A 23,476-nucleotide genomic window follows, 5' to 3' on the forward strand; every position below is an offset into this window, starting at 1 on the left:
GCTAGCCATGCAAATAAATCACTGTTTTACACCCATTTACGAGGCTCAATGTATCTCCACACTTCATTGGTAGACTTCCGAGGGCCCTGATATTTAAAACGAGACATTGAGAACTTTGAAAAAGCACTGGTAGTTTACTTACAAGACGATTTATACAGACAGTATCTTCACGAAGTTTAGCGTTTGCAGCCATCTTGAATTTAGTCACGATAAGTCGAGCAACGAGTAAGAATGAACAGGTATGATAAGGGATCAGATTCCAAAAATAATTCAGTGGAAATGCATGGATTCCAGTTGCTGCTACTGGAAGAATTGGGTGTAAAACAGTGATTTATTTCCATGGCTAGCCCGATGCCGAAGCACCACTATTGAAAAAGCTGTTGGTAGCATCGGCTAACTAGCGCCAGATTTTGGAGTGCAGGGGACAAGCCGAGATGGGCTATGAGACATACGTTCACACTCGGTATCATGTTTCAATACACTTTAGGTCAATATCACACCGGAATTCTCCTTTAAGCTAGCCCAGCAGATAAACAAGTAGAAAGCTGGTGTTCTGCTTTGGACCAGCTGTGAGTTTAAAATTAAGGAGTTTGTGTGCTCCGCTAATTCTTCTCTCGCTATGCCCCAAGGTCACCTTGCCGCAGCAGCTCATACTGTACATAGTAGTATATATAATTATAACCAGTATTTTTGCAGGTTTGCAGCATTGGCTAGAATGTCAAATGATGAGAATAATCCGTGGTGCAATGCAGAGTACTATGGCAACTTCATGAAAAATGAAGCATTCGTAAATAAATCATTTAATCTCTGATGGCTGAATGGTCAGCTATTTATATAGTTTTTCCTTTCTATACATCACACAGCGCAGAGAGAGATGGAGGGAGAGAAATAATGCTAGTCAACAATTCCAATTCTACTGTTTATTGTACTTCTGTATTCTGGCAGGTCTAAGGGCTGCTTTCAGTCCATAGAGAAGCTATTGATGGGATGAGTTGTCTAGAGTCTATGAAACCTCACTTTTTTGTCCTGTGCATGTGGGGTCTACTGAGGTTCAGTATGTTTTGTTTGCTCTTGTGTGAATATGCACAGAAATCTCTTGACTGTATTTCTGTATGTGAACGGTTTGTTGTGATTCATGTTTATGTTTTGTTTTACCTGAGTGTGGCAGGTTGATTGTCATATGGTATGATACCGATCCTTTTCAATGCCACTGTTGACACAAGCAGCGTTGGTGTTAAGAAGTTACACACAAAATGTGAATTAGTTTCTAGAGCTGTGTTAACAAGTGAACCATATTGAGGAAAGGTACCTCACCACTTAAGATGGGAAGAACTGCTCTGTGTTATAAAATGTTATGAAAAATAGAATTCCCAGAAAAGCCGACGTCAGAAAGATACGAATAGTGAAAACTTTCCTCTGTACTTCAGGAATGGAAACTAGAAAAAATGAACACACTCTGGGTTGGCGCTCACAGTCCTCCAAGGCTCTTCATTAATTCACCCTGTATCAAAAATCAATTTGAAATTACATTTCCGTGGCCTGTTCCGACATTTCACAGGGGTAAAAATCACTCTAAAGCAACTAGCGCTGGAGTTGGCCCTGTTTTTTTTTTTTACCCTTGGCTAACAGCCATGACTGGTATAAAGACTTGGCACCCAGCCTTCACGTTAGTGGCTCAGGAACCCTATGCTTCTCGCAAATTAATCAGCAGGCTGGCCCTGCTTTGATGTCATTTGGAGCTTAACTTTCATGGCTGTTTTTAATAGCTTGCTGTTTGCTCTGTGAAATGATGCTAACTCGGGTGATATGACCCAACTTATTAAACTTTTTTTTATTATTTTTTTTATCTCTCGATAACTTTGGGACGGCACTTTAATGGCCCATGGACGTGTTATAATAGCAGATAGCAGATGAAGTGGGATGGGGCAATAACACTTCACATGCTTTTATCCTCTTGCATGACACAGAGTGCTGCAGAGTGCACTTAGCACCCCATTTGGCTCAGACAAACATGAGTTGGGCGGGTCGGTCCTGAGATTTGCTCTCCTCCATGTATGTGAAGTAGGATGGGTGATTGGCATGAATGCTGTGAATGCCACATGACTGTTAATGGTGTTTCACTGTACATAAGAGCTACCTAAACTGACATGACGTTCTGTGAACATAATCAGCGTTTATGTAAGGGATAACAGCCGCCGAGGTGTCCCTTCTACAGAATTAATGGACGAGGCGGAGGCAAAGAGTTTCCTCCACCAAGTCATTTAATTCCATATAACCGGACACCTCAATATCGTTATCCTGCTTATAATCTGGTTGCCACTGTAGGAAATAATCATGCTTTATAGCATGCAAAGGAAACAAGCGGCTCCGTTTAAAAAGGAGCCGACTTTGTTTGTTGTACAACTTTCTTTGGCCCTAACAGTGATAGGTGGACAACTTGTTTACAGCTTGTTTACAGTTGATTCCATTGTTGCGATGCCTGCTTCCAGGCTCAACCGCCGTCCTACTATGGTTGTTACAGTTACCATTAATAAGCATTGATATTGAACGGGAATCAAACTTTTTTTTTTTACCAGATAAACTTCATAGGTGTCCTGTTATTTAGAATTAATAGCCATCCACCAGCCAATCAGAAAACGGTATTTCTTCTCTCCAAATGATAACATCCATTAATGGCCTGCGGCATTACGGGTGTACGCTGTAATGCCGCACAGTTGACCCGTGCTTCGGGAATCCCAGGGCTTTCCTAACGAGATTCATTTGTTCAACCGTGGCGCGTGCGAGGATCCCAGGCCAACCTCATTGCCATATTTATTTTTCACACAACTCGCCGTGTTTGCGGCGTCGTAGCGTATTCCCCACCATACCCTTGTGTGTCCTAATTAGTTCCAACGCATCTCGCTAGATCTCGTTTGCGACAAACTAAGGGCCTCCACGTCTTGCACTTGTGTTAACCACCAGTTAAGGCGCCCTCCCCATCTGCTGGTGGGCATTGGTGGCAAGTGATTGCACTAGGTCTGATACCCACACTGTTCCCACGCAAGAGAAGGCAAACAGAATGAGTTGGATGGAGCAGAGGTGGCAGCTTATTCATGGCATAATACGTAAGCGCACATTTCCATAATCACACTGTGCTTCGCGCAAGGCTAATGTGACCCCTATTAGTTCCAGAAGCATTGCAGGGCCCTCGGAATGTATTGAAAATGGATTTGAGAGAGGAGATTGGGGCTTGACATAAAGGGAGAGAGAGAGAGAAAGAGAGAGCGGGAGAGAGAGATGGAGAAAGAGAGAGAGAAAGAGAGAGCGGGAGAGAGAGAGAAAGAGAGAGCGGGAGACAGAGATGGAGTGAGTGTTGGAGAGAGTGTAACCAAACGCAGCCTAGATGACTCATACCTCTGCAATTACACAGCCATTGATTTACCCCCCCACACCCCCCTCCCCCCATAATCCCTCTCTGCCGCTGTGCAAAAGGGGACAAATAGGTAGTTTGTTTTCCCTTTTTTAGGGGGTGGGGGTGTGTGAGGGAGTGTGGGTAGGTTTGGGCTAGATGCGTAGGGCTAAAAATAGAAGCGAGGAGGCCATATTAAATCCTGTTGTTGTTGTGGTGGCTGACGTTGTAGCGCGTCTGCCATACAGACAAGCCTGGCAGGGCACCAGCTGCTTTGTTTAGTGTTTTGTTGTGTTTTTGCACGGCTTAAATGTACTCCTGCGTCCTTGGGAGTAAGGCAGCAAATGTTTGTCAGCAAATACTCTCTCTTTCTCTCTCACTCTCTTTCTCTCTCTCTCTCTGTCTCCTTCTCTCCGTCTCTCTTTCTGAGTGTGTGTGCTCCACAGGCATTTCACCCGCTCTGTCCACCAGCATGTGTCTCCTCAATTGCCCGACAACATGGCTGCCGCTGCCACCGCCACAACTCTGGTGGCTGTGTGGATGTTAATCACTCTGGTGGCCGTGTGGATGTTAATCGTTTTTGTCGTGGCGTCTGTCTGGTTAGAGACAATTAAGCCTCGTGCAGAAGGCCGTCTTTATGAGCATTAAGAGATGCGGAGCCGGCAAACCTCCCATGGTTGCAAACGCAACCCGCACACCCTGCGACAGCTGCAGCCATCGGACACAAGCTTTGCACTGGTTTCAGATCACAACTGTTGAGATTGCATTTCGTATTGGTGGAGCTGACGGAATGTAAATATCTCATTTGGGGCACTAAACACCCTCTGTGTAAGAGTGATAAGTAATACATATTTTTTATTTCAGCTACTTCTCAGTGTCGGTGGCTCCACTGCCTCCTGAGATCTGGGTGGCTCAGTCGTGCTAGAGAACAGAGAGATGGAGATGAGATGAGTCACCTTCAGATGAGTTAGCAGAGAGAACAAAAAACACACACATCCTCCGAACATAGTGTGCTTTCACTTTTGCACTCACTCACACACACACACACACACACACACACACACACACTCACTCACACACACACAGACTCACACACACACACACACACACACACACACACACACACACACTTCTTGTCTCTCTCTCTCTCTCTCTCTCTCTCTCTCTCTCTCTCTCTCTCTGTCTCTATCAATTTATCTTGGATAAAGCACTAGAGCACTCAGAAATAAATAAAATGTTCCATAAAGAACAGATTTTATAACTGTAATTGCCCCAGACCGTTAAGGATCATTATGTTTTTTTTTTTGCCCCTTTACAAGGCTCACTTGGATATTCTCCATAATCATGGCTATTCTCCATTATGTCATTTTCTACCAAGATGTCGACTGTGATCTCAATCCTTGCTAATCATAGCGTCCCCTCTTTGTAACCAAGTCCAGTACGTGCAGTTCTATCCTATTTGTATTGGACATGTAATCTTGATGTAATGAATAGAACATCATCATGTCTTGGCTCTGCTTTAGCCTGAGGCGTATTCAGTCCTTGAGTGGGAGATGAATGAATCCTGCATCCCTTCAGAGTACCTTCATCAGTGACATGTAGCAGGTGAATTGCCCATTTATGGCATGCTCAGACATCTGGGTGATCCTGCTCCACCAGTTCTAGATACATGCAAGCGAGAACGGGCCTTGATGAATCCCTCCACCATTGCACCTTTACTATACTTTTCTCCTCTCTCTCTCTTCCTCTCTTTCTCTCAATCTATCCATCTTCTCTGATGAAGCAGCAGACTTTCTTCCTGGTGCTGTCGCTGCCGCCGCTAGGTTCTGCCACCATGTGGGCGTCAAGGCCCAAGTGACGGTGCGTTACGGGAACCCCCTCTGTGATGGTGACATTTGAAACAATGAGCCCCCCTCATTTCCCCCTTGTCCCTCTCACAGCGCATTCAGCGGCCTCCGATGGCGCCCATAAAAAAGGCCAATGAAAGGGGCGCAATAGAAGAGATTACGGAGGTCTGGTGCGGAGGGGGCGGCACGAAGAGCGTGCGGGGCAGGGCAGGGCAGCTGGTAATCACCGGCCTCTGACCCCGCTTGGCTCCGCTCATTACAGAGCGGGAGAGAGAGAGAGGCCCACGCACTGCCCCGCATTAATAAGAGAGTCAGATCTTGCTCTCTCTTCTTCTCCCTCTCTCTCTCTTTTTCTTTCTCTCTCTCTCTTCTTCTCCCTCTCTCTCTCTTCTTCTCCCTCTCTCTCTCTCTTTTTCTCTGCCTCTCTTTCTCTCTATATCTGTTCCTCTCTTCCTCTCTCTGCATCTCTGTCTCTCTCTTTTAACCTTTACATGAAAGTGCAAAGAGCCCAGGCTCCACAGCTCCAGCAGTTCCATCATAACAACCCCCCCCCCCCCCCCCCCCCGTTCCATGCTCTATTCTCCATTCATGGTAAAAGCCCATTAGTGTAGAGTTGGAGGATGTGTTTTATTTACCCAATCTAAAAGGTCAGAGGTGTCCATGATGGAAATAGAGGTTAAAAGGCGCAGTGACGCTGGTGACTGGTGGCTTCATTGTCTCTCGTCACCTGGAGGAGAAGTGATAGGGCAACCTGGATGTTTTGACCACACGGTCAGCTTGTGTTAGCAGATAGAATTGAGAGTGATGATTAAATGCCAGGAAATAGATATGTCGGTTTTCTTTGAATGTACTCTGTTTAACTGAAGAGGCTAGGTTAAGTAGACATGTCAGCAGTTTGGAGATCGGAAATGATATCACCAGTTAATTAGCAGAAACTGACTGAAAACCTGGAAATACATATCTGATATATGGTTTCATATTTTCATGTGATGGCAGATCACAGTTAGCCTTTATTCTCCGTCTTGACTCCTTCTGTCCTTTTAGATGGGGGGAGATATATGGGTATGCTGTAGAATAGATTTTGGTAGATGCATGTAATGCTATCTCTTTGTGGAGGGAGGAGCATGCCCTGTAGTTTGCAAGTGAAAGGATGTCCTCCTTGCTGTTTAATTGCTGTGCCTTAAGCCTTGTTGCGTCGTGCTCACATCACGACAGGGCTTCATCAGCAGGTGGCTGTTTGTCTTTGAACGAAGACTTCCTGCTGTTGTCAAGGTGCGTGACTACAGTTCTAATCCCCCTCCACCCTGCGCTCCTCCTCAGCCGTCGTCTCCTCCGACGTCTGTAGTCTCCGACGTCTCCGTTTCCATCTGCTTCTACTCCCCTCAGTCAGCAGGCAATTAGCTGAGTGGGAGCTTGAAGGGGAAAGGGGGGGGAAAGGGGGGGGGGGGGGGGCAAGGGGGCAAGGGGATTGTTTACTGTTTACTCATAAACGCTGCTATTTGTTGACTTCAACCCTTCTCTAAACCTTTCCACGACTGTTGTTTGAATCTTTGTGCGAGGTAGGGTAAGAGATGGTGTCTTATGGCTCAGATGTTTCAGGTGTAGGTGTTGATCTTGACTTTTCATCAGAGAGATGTATCGGTCTGCAAGCTCAGACTGGGGGCTTAAAGACTTACAGAGAGGGCTGGATGAGTTTGGTCAGCTTCAAAATTGACTCTGTGACTGTTAAGTCATAGATTGTCGTAGGTGGTCATAACAACGGCATGATATATTTAACCAGAGACTTTCTAATGAGGAGACATAGCACTCAAAAAATCCTCCATAGAAATGCATATCCCACCCCTTCCTCAGCAAAACGTCGACATGTGAATACATTGAGCCAATCATGTGGTGTGATGTGAATACATTGAGCCAATCATATGGTGTGTTGTGAAGATATCTTGCCAATCATGTCTTGTGAACTCGCCGCTGGAGCAAGATTGATGTTGTGAAGCCTTGTGCACGTGCATTTCTGCTGAGTAGGATGCCCGATGAGTGCCCAAAAGCAAAGTCCAGTTTCTTGTCCAGTTACAGCACACTATAAAGATAGCTTCTGGAAGTTACTGGGGGATATTGGGCAATCTAACATATCTCTCTGTCTCTCTCTCTCTCTCTCTCTCTCTGTCTGTCTCTGTTCTCATTCTCTTTTTAAGGGTTATTCTCTGAAGACGTTGTGCCTCACCTCAACCTGCAGAAGAAGCATTCCGACAGACAGCCGACACGTTGCAAACATGTTCAGCACCAAAAGGTCAGGATGATATCACAGTCTCTTTTTCTTTATCTCTCTCAATTCAATTCAATTCAATTCAAAATGCTTTATTGACATGAGAAATAAGACATTCGTGTTGCCAAAGCAGTCATACAAAGTATGGAGGGAACATGGAATAAGACACAGAAAAACTGTGTCTGTGTAGACATAGACATAAGTGTACACTATTTCTCTCTCTCTCTCTCTCACTCACTCACTCACTCTCTCTCTCTCACTCTCTCTCTGTCTCTCTCTCTCACTCACTCTCTCTCTCTCTCACTCACTCACTCTCTCTCTCACTCTCTCTCTCTCTCTCTCTCTCTCTCTCTCACTCACTCTCTGTGGTTCCCATGTTTCCATATTTCTAAGCTAGAGTGGAAAAGGAGAGCTGCTTTCTGACTGGCAGTCATGCCCCTCCCCATCTTTCTGACTGGCAGTCATGCCCCTCCCCATCTTTCTGACTGGCAGTCATGCCCCTTCCCCATCTTTCTGATGCATTCGTCCTGGTTTATTATGGTAAATAGGAACAGTCTTGAGGGAACTAAAAGGTCTAACGGTTCTGTAAATCTCCCCTTAAAAAGCTTGCAGCGAGATCGCTATCTGTGTTTGATTGTTTCTCCCTAGCTGTAAAATTGTTTGTAATAGTCACACTAAAGTAATTACAACAAGTACTGTAGTCAACATTCAGTTTTTCATTAGTTTCCTGTTCTGGCAGGCAAGCTAGTGGAGAGGAACACATTTCTCTCTCTCTCTCTTTCTCTCTCTCTCTCTCTCTCTCTCTGTCACACCATTTTATGATGCCAGGGAAATTTCCCCATAGTACACACATCCACGTACAAACACAAACAAAAAGCAAAAATACTAGGGCTGTCAAAATAACTGATTAATTTCGATTAATTATTTTGAGAAAAAATAACTGATTAAAAAAATGAGTGCAGATTAATCGATTCCGTATGACCTTTGACCCCGAGCCGTTCTAGTCAGTAAAAATTAGACTGTAAGATGAAGGAGAGAGAAGAAAACGTGCTGCCTGGATCATTGATTGGAACATTTACTTTTAAAAAACGACCTGATGGTGTTGATAAAAATAAAGTGTTGAAAATAAAGTCCTCTGCAATGTCTGCAGCAAGGAATTTGCATATCACCGGAGTTCATCGACTCTATAGTCACACATCAATGCAATGAAATAAGTGTTGACATAAAGGGGAGTGTTCATTTATTTTCATTGTGTCCCCTAGGTTATATCTGTGGCCTGAAATGCCTTGTATGTGAAAAAAAAAAACTTATTCCCAAAGCACTTTTGAATTTATTTCCTCAGCATATTAGGTCATATCATAGATTATTATGGCAATTATTTGAACACTGAAAATAATAATGAAAGAGTTTTTGAACTTTAATGTCACTGATGCTGATTATTCAATGATTCATTTGAATTTAAATATTTAAAATGCTTTTACAGCAAAAATTATATATGCGATTAATTTAGATTAATTAATCACAGAGTATGTAATTAATTAGATTAATTTTTTTAATCGATTGACAGCCCTACAAAATACATACACAAACAAAAACACGCACATGCACACACATGCACACACACATACAGTGGACAGCAGTAATAGATTTTGCTTTTGCTTTGTTTTTGTTTACATTTTTTGCACCTGATTGTGAGCGGGCAGTTTAGAATTGCCTTCGTATTAATGGGTCAGTGTGTGTACCCTCACTTGTATGCATGGTGTGTAAACATGCACTCGCACACATGCACATTTAATCAGCAATGCAGGGAAGTAATTAAGTCTATAGGGATGCAGCGGCCTATGATATTGATGAAGAAGTCTGAATTGGCTGACTATGGGTTTACATGGAAGATGAAAATATTATTCAGTGCAAATCCTCCATCATGCATTATACATGCATCATTGAAAGCACATGGCCCCAGTGTGCATGGTTTCAACAAAACAAAGGTTAATTTTATTAGCGGCTGCATAATTCTGTGTGCTATAACTGTTGAAATGGCCGGAAACCAGGCTTGGATTACCCTGAATGTTCAATGCAACAAGACCAACAGGATCTTCTCAGTATGCACAACAAAAACCCTTATGCTAAACAATTGCTAAATTAATGAAGGATTGCATTGTCCATATTAACCCCGCTCCATTTGGGTGCAAATCCCTCTGGTGAATGCATTCTTTTGGATTCACGTTCAACATCAGCCCAGCAAGATTAGTACCCCATTTGTGTGTGCCTTAGGCTGTGAGTATTGGACTAATCCCAAGGACTAATTGTTGCACGCTACAGAACTGGGGAAAGTATAAACATGCGGCTAAATCAAGTCTGTAAAACAGATAACATAATGCAGATATCGGTGGTCTACTGAAGATAGCATAATGTTGCGTTGTCATGAGTGAAATACAAAGCTGTGGAATGTTAAAAGCAGGATATTATGAACACGGCAGGAAGAATTTCAAAAGTAATTTTGCCTCTCTGAAAATATAATGAAACCCATTTCAATTATGTTAATTTGGAGAGAATGTTTTTGTCATTGTGCATGGCATAAAAAGGCCTATGCATTTAATGGCCTTCACCTAGAGACAGGGGAAGACAATGAAATCAGCGTTGACTCTATCCGCCACGGCGCGCCTGTCACTCAGCACACAGTGTGTCGCATGGCCTCCAACTCGGCGATGGTGAAATAACAGGGTGCCGTTTTGCGTAGCAGCCTCCATCAGATGTGACACTTGCCCTCTAATCAAAGCGCCACTGATGTTGCAGGGCAGTGTCACCTCTCATGGTCGCTACATATAACCACACACGCATACACGCGCACACACACACACACGCACAGATGCACAAATACGCACGCACACACACACGCACACACAGATGGACAAATACACACGCGCACATATGCATACAGTATATATTCATGCACTCGGGCTGATGAAATAATGGGCCCATTATAATGCAGGTGGTGCCAGTCGGAGTGGAGAAATGCATGATGGGAATGGGCTGCGACCCCTTTGCCTTTGCACACGTGCTGTGAAATGAATCAGACAGTACATGGCTTTTCTCTCCTCCTTCACTTTCTCTCTCTCTCTCTCTCTCTCTTTGTTTCATCCTACCGCCCCGTGGGAGCTTATTGTGGTCATCAAGCACGTCCGAGAAATTGCATTATACATGAAATGCAAAAAACGTTTTCAGGTTGGATTGATTGCTGTTGCCGGGTCAAATACTCTTTGCCACCACAGCACAGTACGGTTAATGTGTTTGACAGAATATATCATTTAGATAGATAAAAGAAAGAGAGACATTTGAGTTGTTTGGAGTGGATACAGCAGTGCCTGGTGAGACCCCGATGACTGCATACTGTATACTGCTGTTGGATGGGCCATTTGTCTTGTGTTTGTGACCACTGGTTGGCAGATTGGTGGTTAGCGTGCTTTTTCAAGTTAATTTGGGTAGGGGCTTCTGAATGTGTTTTTACCTTGGATTTTGGGACAAGGGATTATAACATCTAATCCTGTGTATTAATGTAATGCTTTCACAGACACTGCAAATGCACACACAATCAATTTCATCTAGCACTGAATATAAATGTAGATGTATGTTGTTTTATTAACTGTGTACAAGCATGTGTTCTCATCCCAGTAGCCAGTGTAAGGGCACCTAGTTCAGTGCGCCTTTTATTTGGGAGGAGGAGACAAAATGCAGTTGGCCTGGCACAGATTTGCATATGATATGACTCTAGTCCCAGCTCCCGAAAAAGAGAGTCGTTGGAGCTGAGGCCTTTTCAAACACACACACACGCACGCACACACACACACACACACACACACGCACACAGTACACACACACAGTACACACACACACAGTACACACACACACACACACACACACACACACACACACATAGCCGTGTGTTTCCCAGAGTGGAAGAGGAGCAGAGGAAGCCAAACGTGACCGTGGAAATCTGTCTGGAGCACCTCCCCTAATCTGCTCTTTCAATATTCATTTTTCCCCTCCGCTGTCACACACACACACAGCACACACACACACACACACACACACACACACGCACACACACACAGACACGCATGCACGCACGCACGTACACAGTACACACACACGCACACACACACACACACACACGCACGCACACACGCACAGTACACACACACACACACACACGCACACAGACACACGCACACACACACAGTACACACGCACACACACACACACGCACGCACGCACGCACGCTACACACACACACGCACGCACGCACGCACGCACGCACGCACGCACACACACACACGGTACACACACGCACGCACGCACACACACACAGTACACACACACACACACACACACACACACACACACACACACACACACACACACATACTGATACCCTCCACCGAGCCACCAGAGATTTTTGCAGCCAATATATACTGATACACATACAGTACACACACACACACACACACACACACACACACACACTGCGACTTTAATTAAAAGTCTTTCATTAAACCTTAATCAGTTGAGCGGCTGACATATGACTCCTCCTTCGATTCTATTGGAATGAAGTCTGGAAGAGAAGTGTATGTAATAAATCGCAGCACTTGCAGGGGGAGAGCACATTAACTTAGTTTGCTTGCGAGTTCATTTAGCCTCCTGCCTTCCCAACGCCGCGCTCTGTTTTATTGTTATGGATGGGCAGGACGATGCACCACTGGCCAGTTTAATCGTTCGTGTTTACACATGGTCATTAAAAAGTAACTGGATCTTGGTTAAATTGAATTCTTTCGTCAGAGGAGATCGTTGATTAAGCGCCACGTTGTAGTTTAAGCAACTCATTAAAACTTAGCCCCATCTCACACAGACACTCACACAAACACACACACACTGCCATAAATCTTATGCAGGGAACAAACATAAACAATGGGTGGGCATCAGTACAGTTCAGGTTCAGAACAGAGCAGAAATGTGGAGTTAACTTGGACATAAACTGCTGTGACCTTGTGTCCTTGCTCTTGTGTCCTTGAAACAACACTCTATACATATACATATACTGTACACATATATTGGAGGGAAGAGGGTTACTGATCAGACAGAGGTCTGAGTAGGAGAGATAACTGTGGTCCCTGTTGGCTCGAGACCCGAATAAGACATTTACTTAGAATACATGGGGTTTACTACCTGGTCGTCCCGCCATAGACATTTAGCATTATAGGCTGTTTTGCATCCATTGCAAATAAACATGCAATGTGAAAGTCTGGGATTGGGGAGAGCACTAAATGGTCTACTTAATAGGCATGAAGCCGAACCTTTAGATGAAAAACACTCTTTAATAATAAAAAAAATAAACCGCTAATTAAGTTTACTTTTGACCATCAAAAAATCGCCTGTAACTCCTTGATGCAAGGACGTATCAGGAAGGTATTTGGCTGAGCAACGGAGGTTAATATGTTCTATGCTTTGTCTAAATTATGTCTGTCTATCGTTATTATACTCGGAGAAAACTGGAATGTTTCATTCGTCCCCCGTTTCAATCATCCCGGTTGTACCCTACCCATAGTGCATACAGTATGTGTGGATAGAAGACATAGGTATGACTTTGAAACACCTCTACTTTCTCGACTTTGGTTGATGATTTCCTCTCCCCTCCAATCCATTCATGCAGAGAGGAGCTGTGAGTAAGCTTGGTGCTGCTGCTGCTGCTGCTGTGTCTGCTTTGGCCTGTTGTGATATCTCCGTAGCTTTGAGTTGAGCTGTCAGGCTGCCGGCTATAATTGCCATCAGTGTGGGCAGTAATGAAATTACAGGAATATGAGTTGGGCTCATTAGCGTCCAAATATGGATAGGAGCTGCAAACCTACTTTGAGTCTGTCTTCTTCCTCCTCACCCGGGCCGACTGATGTTGCCATGCTGAAATAAAGGCTGGAGAACTTCAGCATCATCGAGAACAGCAAAGATGTCTAGTGTTGCTTACAGTAGGACCCTTTATCTTCCACCATTGTGACAGTTGTTTTGTTTGAGGCTGATATTGTCTCAGGCGTAATCACCATCTTGATGAGGAGGAATGTCTCTTCCCTCACTTTGTTTTAGCTGTCTGGATTGTCTCACCCTATGGGTGCCTGCCCGTGGGGGGGGGGGGGCAGTGTTAACACTGTCCAGAAGCTCTAGAAGTGTCTCTTCTTAAGCCACAGAGGGCCTATCCAAACGGCTCGCTTTGGGCGCCAATGCTGACGAGGAAGAATCAATTGCTTATGAAAAACGCAACACCAGAATGACATTGGCCTCTTCGCACTGATCTTGACCTTCATTATGTGCGATTACCAATGCTAAGCACCTGACTGATGGTGCTGCAGCTTTGGCATGTTGACATCAAGGGCCTCGAGTTCCCATTAGTTATGTATGCAAGAGGAGGAAGCATTCTCTAGGGATGCTTAACCCCCTGCATGGACATGTTTGTCCAATCAGGATGAAGAGAGCCTGCCACCCCCCCCCTCCGGTACCGCATTGCTCTGCCAGTCTGTTCTGACCTTGAAGAGTTGCATGACACAAGAGTTTGCCGATAGAATCTCAAAGAGATGCCCCTATCTCTTCCCTTCTCCTCCCCACCAATCAAAAGACTTCAGAGCCAATCAAACAGGGCAGAAAAAATTGTATTTTCTCACCGTTACTTATCTTCACCAGGGAGATTTTGATGGGCTTTTTTTTATGTGGAATTGGTGTTTGATTGACCGCAGGTTGTTTTTACAGTGTACTATGCACAATGATTGGTCATGCTTTGAGGTATTATATTATAGGTATTAAGCGCTGGGAACCATGATTGAATCCAGGATTGCTTCAGGAACATGGGAAAACCCATGGAACGTGTGCATTCGAATGTATTGCCTTAGTGGCTTTAATCTGAGCTGAAAAAAGTGGTGTTAATATATAAAAACAAACAGGATGCTAGACAAACGGTATATTTAACTTCAAAAAGGGGTGATTAAACCTCACTTTAATCTGGTGTGCAAATGACTGTAAGCTGGCAGCAGAAACCAAAAGTGCTTTTCACTCTGTTTAGGTTTTTGAGTGGTTTCACTAATTACGTGTCCTCGTTTGAGGGCAGGAACTTGGCATAGACACTAACACTACCAGTTTTCAAAAAAGGCAGTGTCCATATTGGGCTGTGAGGGGAAATGCTCATGAGGTAGTCATACTCACACCAGCATTATTTCAACTCTTAAAATACCACTCTGTGTCACACAGTGACAGAAAGGAAGTGCACTAAGAACACCTTAAATATTACGAAACGCCTACACGGGCCTCAAAATAATCTTAATGCAACAGTGTAAATCTGGCTTCAACAGAGAAGAATTGGGCCATAAATTGAATGCCTGTGACAACTTGAGTCACATCAAGCTCATGCTTATGAAAAGCCTCCAAAAGTAGTATTTTCCACCATAATGTTTTTGACAGGGCTCACTGATACAATACTCTAGATGAACACAGTTACATTACATTTATCCATTTAGCAGACGCCTTTATCCAAAGTGACTTAAAGGAGGAGTGAACGGTGTAAATATCAGATTGCTCAGGGTGGGAAAAGTATGATATCATTTGTCATACAGGATGCAAGTTGTCCTCTAGATCGTTCTTATCTGGAAAGAACCCCCCCCCCCACACACACACACACACACACACAAACACTAATCTGTGTTCCTCCATCTCTGAACTGAATGTTTCGCAAACCTCTGTGGGGCCAATGTACGAAGACAGCGTTTTCTGTCTGCAGAAAGTGAACGCTGTGGCTTGCCATATTGCATGAAAATGACTAAGATTTCAATTCATCAGGTAATTAGCGCTCATCACCACCCGTCACCACCCCATAACTTAATTTATGGTGCCCACAACTGAATGGTATAATTCAATCACAAATGCAGTTGAATGAAGTCAACCGATGACAACAAGGAATCAAAAGTTTACCGATCATGAAATAATACAATACATGATAATAAGATGTCAACAAGCAGAGAGTTAATGCAGAACAGTAACTCCACTCCAAAAATACACACACTATGTGCCTGAAATAGCAAGTGGGAAACTATCGTTTTTTCATAAATGATAAAGAAGTGGGTTGTGGTGGAAGGACGAAATGTGGAGGTGCGGTGATCAAAGGAGGCCTGATGCAAACTGAAGTGGCTTCCCCTTACCAAGCGGTCCCAGTGGGTCTTTTCCCCTCTTTCAGGAGAGCAGGAAGCTTCATGTGCGCTGAATACTGAGATGGTAACGGGAGATGCATTTCTCATGGGAGCAGTTGCGTTTCTTTTATTTCCATAGGACAGTTTCAGATAAATAAAGAGCATTCATATTGTCATGTCACCAACACTCAGGAATGTGTGTTCGAAATGCAGTATGTATTTCTTTGTATGCTTCATATATATTTTCATCACGCATCTCAAACACAATTATTAAAAAAAAGAATCAAATTCAAATTAGTCTCCTTCAAAGACCAACGTTTGCTCTATATTGATCGGCCACATCAGAAGTGTTGGCTCTTTAGCCCATGACATTGGTACAAGACTCTAAATGGACTTCCTGTTATGCTTTGGGGGGAAGATGCATGTTGACAGACAGAAAGAGAGGGCTGGTGGGTAGTGGTCATGTTTTGGCCAAGAGTGATTCAAACCGTCGGCTACTGTATGTTGAACGCATAGACAGGCACGGCCAAGAGTGATTCAAACCGTCGGCTATGTTGAACGCATAGACAGGCACGGCCAAGAGTGATTCAAACCGTCGGCTACTGTATGTTGAACGCATAGACAGGCACGGCCAAGAGTGATTCAAACCGTCGGCTATGTTGAACGCATAGACAGGCACGGCCAAGAGTGATTCAAACCGTCGGCTACTGTATGTTGAACGCATAGACAGGCACGGCCAAGAGTGATTCAAACCGTCGGCTATGTTGAACGCATAGACAGGCACGGCCAAGAGTGATTCAAACCGTCGGCTACTGTATGTTGAACGCATAGACAGGCACGGCCAAGAGTGATTCAAACCGTCGGCTATGTTGAACGCATAGACAGGCACGGCCAAGAGTGATTCAAACCGTCGGCTATGTTGAACGCATAGACAGGCACGGCCAGGAGCGATTCAAACCGTTGGCTACTGTCTGTTGAACGCATAGACAGGCACGGCCAAGAGTGATTCAAACCGTCGGCTATGTTGAACGCATAGACAGGCACGGCCAAGAGTGATTCAAACCGTCGGCTATGTTGAACGCATAGACAGGCACGGCCAGGAGCGATTCAAACCGTTGGCTACTGTCTGTTAAACGCATAGACAGGCACGGCCAGGAGCGATTCAAACCGTCGGCTACTGTCTGTTGAACGCATAGACAGGTATGGCAGCTTTCCTCCCGTGGCTGCTGGTTGTGTCACAAAGGAAACCAGGCAAGTAGTAGTATCTGGCAAAGCTGTTTTTTTTTCAAGTAGTGCATTTGTTTCATCTTCTCACTATGTTGCCAGTTCTCACCGGTGCTTTGCCAAGCTCAAAGATCCAGCTGTTGCACTGCTTTCTTATGCTTTTATTCCACCATGGATTTTTCGTTTTCCTTTGTACTTCATAGACAATATGTCCTTTTTGGAGATGTTGAAACACATGATGACTAACAGAACAGAACTGTCCCTTGAAGTGTGGCAGCCATTAGAAGTGTTTGGGGAGAAAATGAGTCACCTGTTTCGAAGTGCACTGAATCACTGAGCACAGCTGAGAGAACAGCCTCTCTCTAACATGTGAAATCCTGTTGTGCTTGTAAACTTGGCTCTGAAGGTGTGGAATTTTCTCAGTATTTACAATTACACTTTATTAAGTAGTTTGACCATTAGCAATAGGTTTTTCCGTATGTTACTTGTCCATACAGTACATTCTAAAAGAACACTGAAACACTTAACACTCCGTAATTCATATCCATTTGAAAGAAAACAATAATTGTGAATGATCCTGAAGGAATGTGAAGGCCATGATGATGAAATGAAATTGCACCACTTTTAAGTAATGCATCGCAAGACCATATGCACATAAATGTGTCAGGCACTTGAAAGGAAAGCGTTCTTGAAACTGGAAAAAGAAAGGGGCAGCAATCCTCCAACTTTAATAAAAATTGCAGGGCTCCAAATTGCTATAAAGTGGTTTGGCTTTATGTGAAGCTGTCGAATATAGAAGCCTTACGGCGAAAGCTCATGATTAGCTACTGGCCTGGGAGAAGCTTTAGTAGTGTCCCTCCCTTACCTTCAATTACCTTACCTTGTCTCATCCTGTCCCCTCTTCCTTACCTTCCATTACCGTACCTTGTCTCATCCTGTCCCCTTACCCACCATTACCTTACCTTGTCTCATCCTGTCCCCTCTTCAAAATGAACCAGGCTCTTTTCTTAGTTAATTTGTACCTGCAAGTTCCAAACATAAACCAAACTTTAATGAAGTCCAACGTCCAACCCCCCCCCCCAGGCTTCAGATTGTTTCACCTTCAGAAAGGAGAGCTGGGAGGCTGTCCACTAATCTCACACTGAGGGGGGCGCTCATGCCAGCCAGCCATGGAGAAACTCGAACTCGAGAAACTCGAACCCCCTCACATCCCATCACATACCCCCACCCTTGTACTAATGCTGTACAAATCCAATTGGGTTCATTCAGTAAGATCTGCTGCATGGCATAATGGTTTCGAAAAACCAACCATTTAGCATCTCAAACTATCTCCAATGAGATCTTGTAATCATCCGTGAAGTTTCAAAAATCCACCCCAATCTCATGAATTGGATGTCTTTGTTACTTTTTGGTCTGCATACTTTTTGATTCTATAATGCTTGAATGCATTTGGGTTGGCCATTGGTTCCAAACGCATGGTTTTACCAGGGCTCCCACTTTCAGTGTGACATGTTTTTCCTATTTTTTATTTTTGTTTTTGCTGGGTTATCTGTTGATGTTGTCCTTCTGTTTCTGGCCTGACAAATGGAAACGGGTTTGGCGCGTGTGGACGTGTTCCCTCTGGGGGCTAACAGGTTAACAGGCTGACAGGTTAAGCGTGGCTGGCGTTTTAACCCCGGCCCATTGCACCGTAATTCAGCCTCGCAGCATGGCCACCGGCTGATGCAATTTTTATGCTTCTGCATTTAGAGCTCCAGTGTGCCACCCCCCCCCCCCCCCCCCCACCCCCACCCCCACCCTTCTTTTTACGGGATTACTTTCCGGGGCTCCATTTCAAACTTCAAAGGCAAAACGCTTTAGCATCGCTGGAGGTCCTGTTGGAAATAGCACTCGCCCGCATGCACTGTTCTCCTCTGTTTGTCAGGCAGCATTTTGCTCACTTTTTAAAGCTTTTGTTGTCAGCAAAGCAGACTGTATTCCTCTTGCTATGATTCGTCTCTGCCCCTTTCCTAGCTTTTTAAAACTTATGGTAATTAGGTAGCGGGGTGCATTTTAGGATAGCTTGTCCAGTATGCCTCTATTATGGCATTTGTCAACATAAATTTCATCTTTGAGGCCTCTCCTGTCAAACCAATGTGCGACCTCTAACCAGGCCTCTGTCTGCCAACCCAGCATGCCCACTGCCCAGGTGCCAGGAGAATGATCCTCGCTAGGTGCCAAGGGGCTTGGCATCCTAGGGTGAACATCTTGGAATAGTCAAATGAACGTCTACTTTCATTAGTCCCCCTGAAACAACTGTTGTGTTCAAGGGTGTCTGTAGGTGAACCGCCATGCTGCTTGCTGCTGGCACTTCCTAGGATCTCCTCTTAGGCATCACTTTGGCATTAAAAGCAATGTACAAGCAGCACAAACATTTTTTTTTTTTTAAAGGACCTGCAGCATCTGTTTTTATTACCCTTGTATTTTTAGTTCATTAAACAAACCTCGTAAACATGCTTCCATGGAGTCTCTGTCTTTCTTTTCGTTTTAGACCTCCCTTGCTGATGCTTGGTGGAACACCTTGTCAGGCATTGTGTGTGTGTGTGTGTGTGTGTCTGTCTGTGTGTGTCTGTGTGTGTCTCTGTCTCTGTCTCTCTGTCACTGTCTCTGTCTCTGTGTGTGCGCGCATGTGTGTGCGTGTGTGAAAGTGTGTGTGTTTTGAGCGTGGTAATTGGTGTTGTGAAAACGGGGCTGTTCCAATTACGTATCCTCTGAATCAAGTCTTTCTCTCATTCTCTTCCTCATCTCTATTTCTTTTCATCTGATTCGCTGTCTCTCTTTCTCAGTGTGTGTGTGTCAACACCAGGCTTGTGCACAATTCAGAATTGAATTGAGAATGACTCCTAAATTCCAATTCAATTCTTGGTCAAAAAAGGTCAAAAACAGGATGTAGAATTACAATTCGAATTTGAATTAAAGGAAGTAGAATTTAAATTCAATGAAATTCGAAGAAATTCATATACATAATTTAAGGGTAGTGTTTAACAATGAAGCCTCACAGTATATGTCAGATATATGATAGCATTAAACACACAACTTGTAACTTAAAAAAGTAACAAATTATATTTCCACACTGTAAAACATAATAGTTTTACTTACTTAAAATGTTCTAGTAAGTAGAATTCAGGTTTTGTCTCTTGTTGAGATTACTTGCGTAAAATGAGTGTTACTTCATTTTGAGGTAGAAAAGTAAACAATCAAGTAAACTATACTTGAATTGCTGAAGTTTGTACTACACTGTAAAATTAGTTTATAATCTTACTTCACCTGTTAGTTTTGAAAAGCATGCAAACTGTTGTCCTTGCAATTCCCATTCCAGATTTGTCTGTAATGTCAAGTTGTGCAAACAAATGCTCACTTAGTGTAGTGCATTTACAGTACACAGAATTGCTATTTCAACTAACTTGGTCATTACAATTACAAGTAAAGTATACTGTATGTTGTACACAACAGGTGCATTGAAGTTGTGTTAACTAATGTGACAAAAATGCATTTCCAGAATACCACAGACCCGACCTACATATTGTTAAAGGGATCACATATTAATCTTTACTGAAATTCAATCTTAAGTTACAATAACAAAGTGACAGTGACACTAAAGGCCAAATATAGTGTTGTTGTGTAATTGATATGTGATTTATATTGATACATCACCCCATCAATGACTATCCAAAACAGACCAAACCTGTGAGTAGAACTAGTGCTGACAGTTATAGACAGACACAGATCTGTATCTGGAAAACATACATACAGATACCCTGTCTCTGCTAAGTTACTGAAGCTATCTCTGCTAAGTTACTAAGGCTAAATGTAAGCTTGATTAGGATTTTTATGGGTGCTCTCCTTGCAAACTTATGTTGCTACTAGAAGGGTGTTAGTGGCTGTCCATTAAATGGCACTCTCCTCTCTGGCCAGGATATTAATATCAACCCCAATGCCTTCACTACATCATGGATACACTGAAATGCAGAAATCAGGCCAAGTCCTGACTCACTGTGGACATCAAAGATTGAGGTTTCCCTGGCCCGCTGGACAAACCCAGGTGTGTGCCACATATTGGTAGTACATAGAGGAGCCCCCCCTTCATTGTGCAGTACTTTCAGAGGGTAGTAACATGTTGCTGATGTTCTACCCACAGCATTAGAGTGCTGATGTTCTACCCACAGCATTAGAGTGTTTTGGATAGTCATCTACTTGATGGTGCGATGCATCCACATAAATTACACACCAACAGTATATATAACCGTTAGTGTCACTGTCACTTTATTGTAATTTCAGATTGATTTTCAGTAAGAATTAATATGTGATATCTTCACAAATATGTGGGCCAGGGAGGTGGCATTCTGGAAATGCACTGTAGGAAATGTAACATCAGTTAGCACACCTTGTGTTTAATACACAATATACTTTACTTGTAATGACCAAGTTAGGTTAAATAGGAATTCTCCTTAGTGTATACTACACAAAGTAAGCATTTGTTTGCACAACTTGGAATTCCTATTCCAGATTTGTCGGTAATTTCAAGGCAATCGGTTTGCATGTTTTTTTAAACTAAGGTTAACTAACAGGTTAAGTAAGGTTAACTAACTAACTAACTTCACAGTGTAGCAAAACTTAAGCAATTCAAGTATAGTTTACTTGATTTAAATGATCATGTTCACTTTTCCACCTCAACATTAAATTACTCCTTTTAGCCAAGTAATCTCAAAAAGCAAAATCAACATAATCAACAAAAGACAAAAACTGAGTTATACTAACTAAACATTTTAAGTAAGAATACAGTGTGTTATATTATTTCGGAACTGTAGCTATTCAATTTTACAGTGCAAACTAACTTTCCCAAAACTGAATGCATGTGAGATTCAACATATTCTTCCTGTTGTGTGACTGTGGAGTTGCTTTGAATGGCCATGAATTTAATTCCACTTCCTGTCATTCCAATTCCAATTCCAATTCAACTTCCTGTGGGGCGGAGCCAATTCAATTCAAATTCCAATTCGTGAATTGAATGGAGATCCATTCTAAAATTCGGAATTTCTTTTTTGCACAAGCCTGGTCAACACACTCTCATCCTGCCGAACACATCATTTCAAACCTCATAGCGGCCCACATTAGTAGGGCATGGCGTGTCACGGTGAGAACCCCCAATCGTCTGCCCGTGGCCACCCCAGCTGTGACAGTGCAGCGCTGCGTGTCCATTGTCATGTCCCCCTTTTGCTGACTGCCACTCCACTCGTTTTCCCCCCTATCATTTCGGCAAACAGACAAAAAGGATCTTTTCTTTCTTTTCTGTCCGAGCCATTTATCCATTTGTATTGGCATCCATTTATGTAAGTGGGCTTCGCTCTTAGTTTTGGTTCACTCTCTCTGTGTGCAGTCCATTCCCCCTGACTGCATCTCTTTATAAGCACAGACATTAGAACCCTGGGTAACGCTTTAGAATAACATGTGCTTATTAGGCGTTAACAGTGCATAATAAGCAGTTAACAATTCATAACTAACAGCTAGCTAACTGTTCATAACATTAAGTAACTGTTAACATGCAGCTTGTAAGTGTTTATAAGCAGCCTTTTAAGTTACTTACAAGCATATTTGTTAACAGTTGACGTGCAGCCTGTAACTGTTAACAAGCAGCATGTTAATGCTAGTTAATGGTGTATAAGATAAAAGGGTGGATAACTAATACGCTTATAAGACCTTTCTTAACCTTTTGTAGTAAATTTTGCAGCCCCCCAATCTAAAGCGAGGTCCACGTAGCCTATAGTTCCACAAGCCCAACCTTCTATCTCTATATATTTACTGTATCTATCTATCTAACTCGGTTAAGCTGTGAGAAATGCACCTTCAAAATTGCTGCAGCGAGCAGGATTTGAACCCCGATCTCCTGCGTCGTGAATTGCCGCGCTACTTACTGAGCCACATTCCTACCTATTATAACGACGAAATTGTTCATCTTGATTCTATATTCCGATAATGTTCTATATCATACAAGTTATGTTTTTTACAAATATGTTTCTGATGGAAAAGTGGTGTTTCATTTCCATAATCTTTATTGAGCGAACGCATAAAACAGTCAGTTTGTCAGCAGTCTAAAGATATTATGCCAGATTTGTATAGTTTGGTTACCTAGCAACCGAGGCTTATAGACCATAGACTGTTTATCAAAGATTCTAGAACAGAGCAAGATAGATTACTGGCAGGAGAATACGTTGGATATGTTGAAGTACGTTCTATGACTCTATGGGCGCCATTTTGGTAAGCTCAGGTGTCGTCACAGACGCTGGCTATCGTGGGAATCCTATGGCGCTGATCCTAACATGTTAACAATATTTATTCTGTAAAGCTGTATGTTGAAATTACGTGAAATCCAATAGACCACACCATGTCTAGACCAGTTAAATATATTGTATAAAGACAATGTAGAATTATTTCCGAGGGTAAATTAGGCTAGGGCACTGACATCTGTCCATCATCCACCAAAGTTCAATAGGCCAGTGTT

At 43.3% G+C, this 23,476-nt stretch overlaps 1 protein-coding gene across 3 annotated transcripts in view; it reads left to right on the forward strand.

The window, feature by feature from the left end:
- Positions 1 to 23,476, forward strand: part of oxr1a (oxidation resistance 1a) — a 154,520-nt gene that overhangs the window by 6,346 nt on the left and 124,698 nt on the right. For all 3 annotated transcript variants that reach the window (XM_042106106.1, XM_042106109.1, XM_042106107.1), the window contains exon 2: positions 7,428 to 7,522. In XM_042106106.1, coding sequence (XP_041962040.1) covers positions 7,506 to 7,522 — 17 coding nt within the window. In that variant the 5' untranslated portion in view covers positions 7,428 to 7,505. The remainder of the gene's footprint in view (positions 1 to 7,427; positions 7,523 to 23,476) is intronic.

The sequence above is a fragment of the Alosa sapidissima genome, chromosome 10 (genome assembly GCF_018492685.1).
Source record: "Alosa sapidissima isolate fAloSap1 chromosome 10, fAloSap1.pri, whole genome shotgun sequence".
Lineage (NCBI taxonomy): Eukaryota > Metazoa > Chordata > Actinopteri > Clupeiformes > Clupeidae > Alosa > Alosa sapidissima.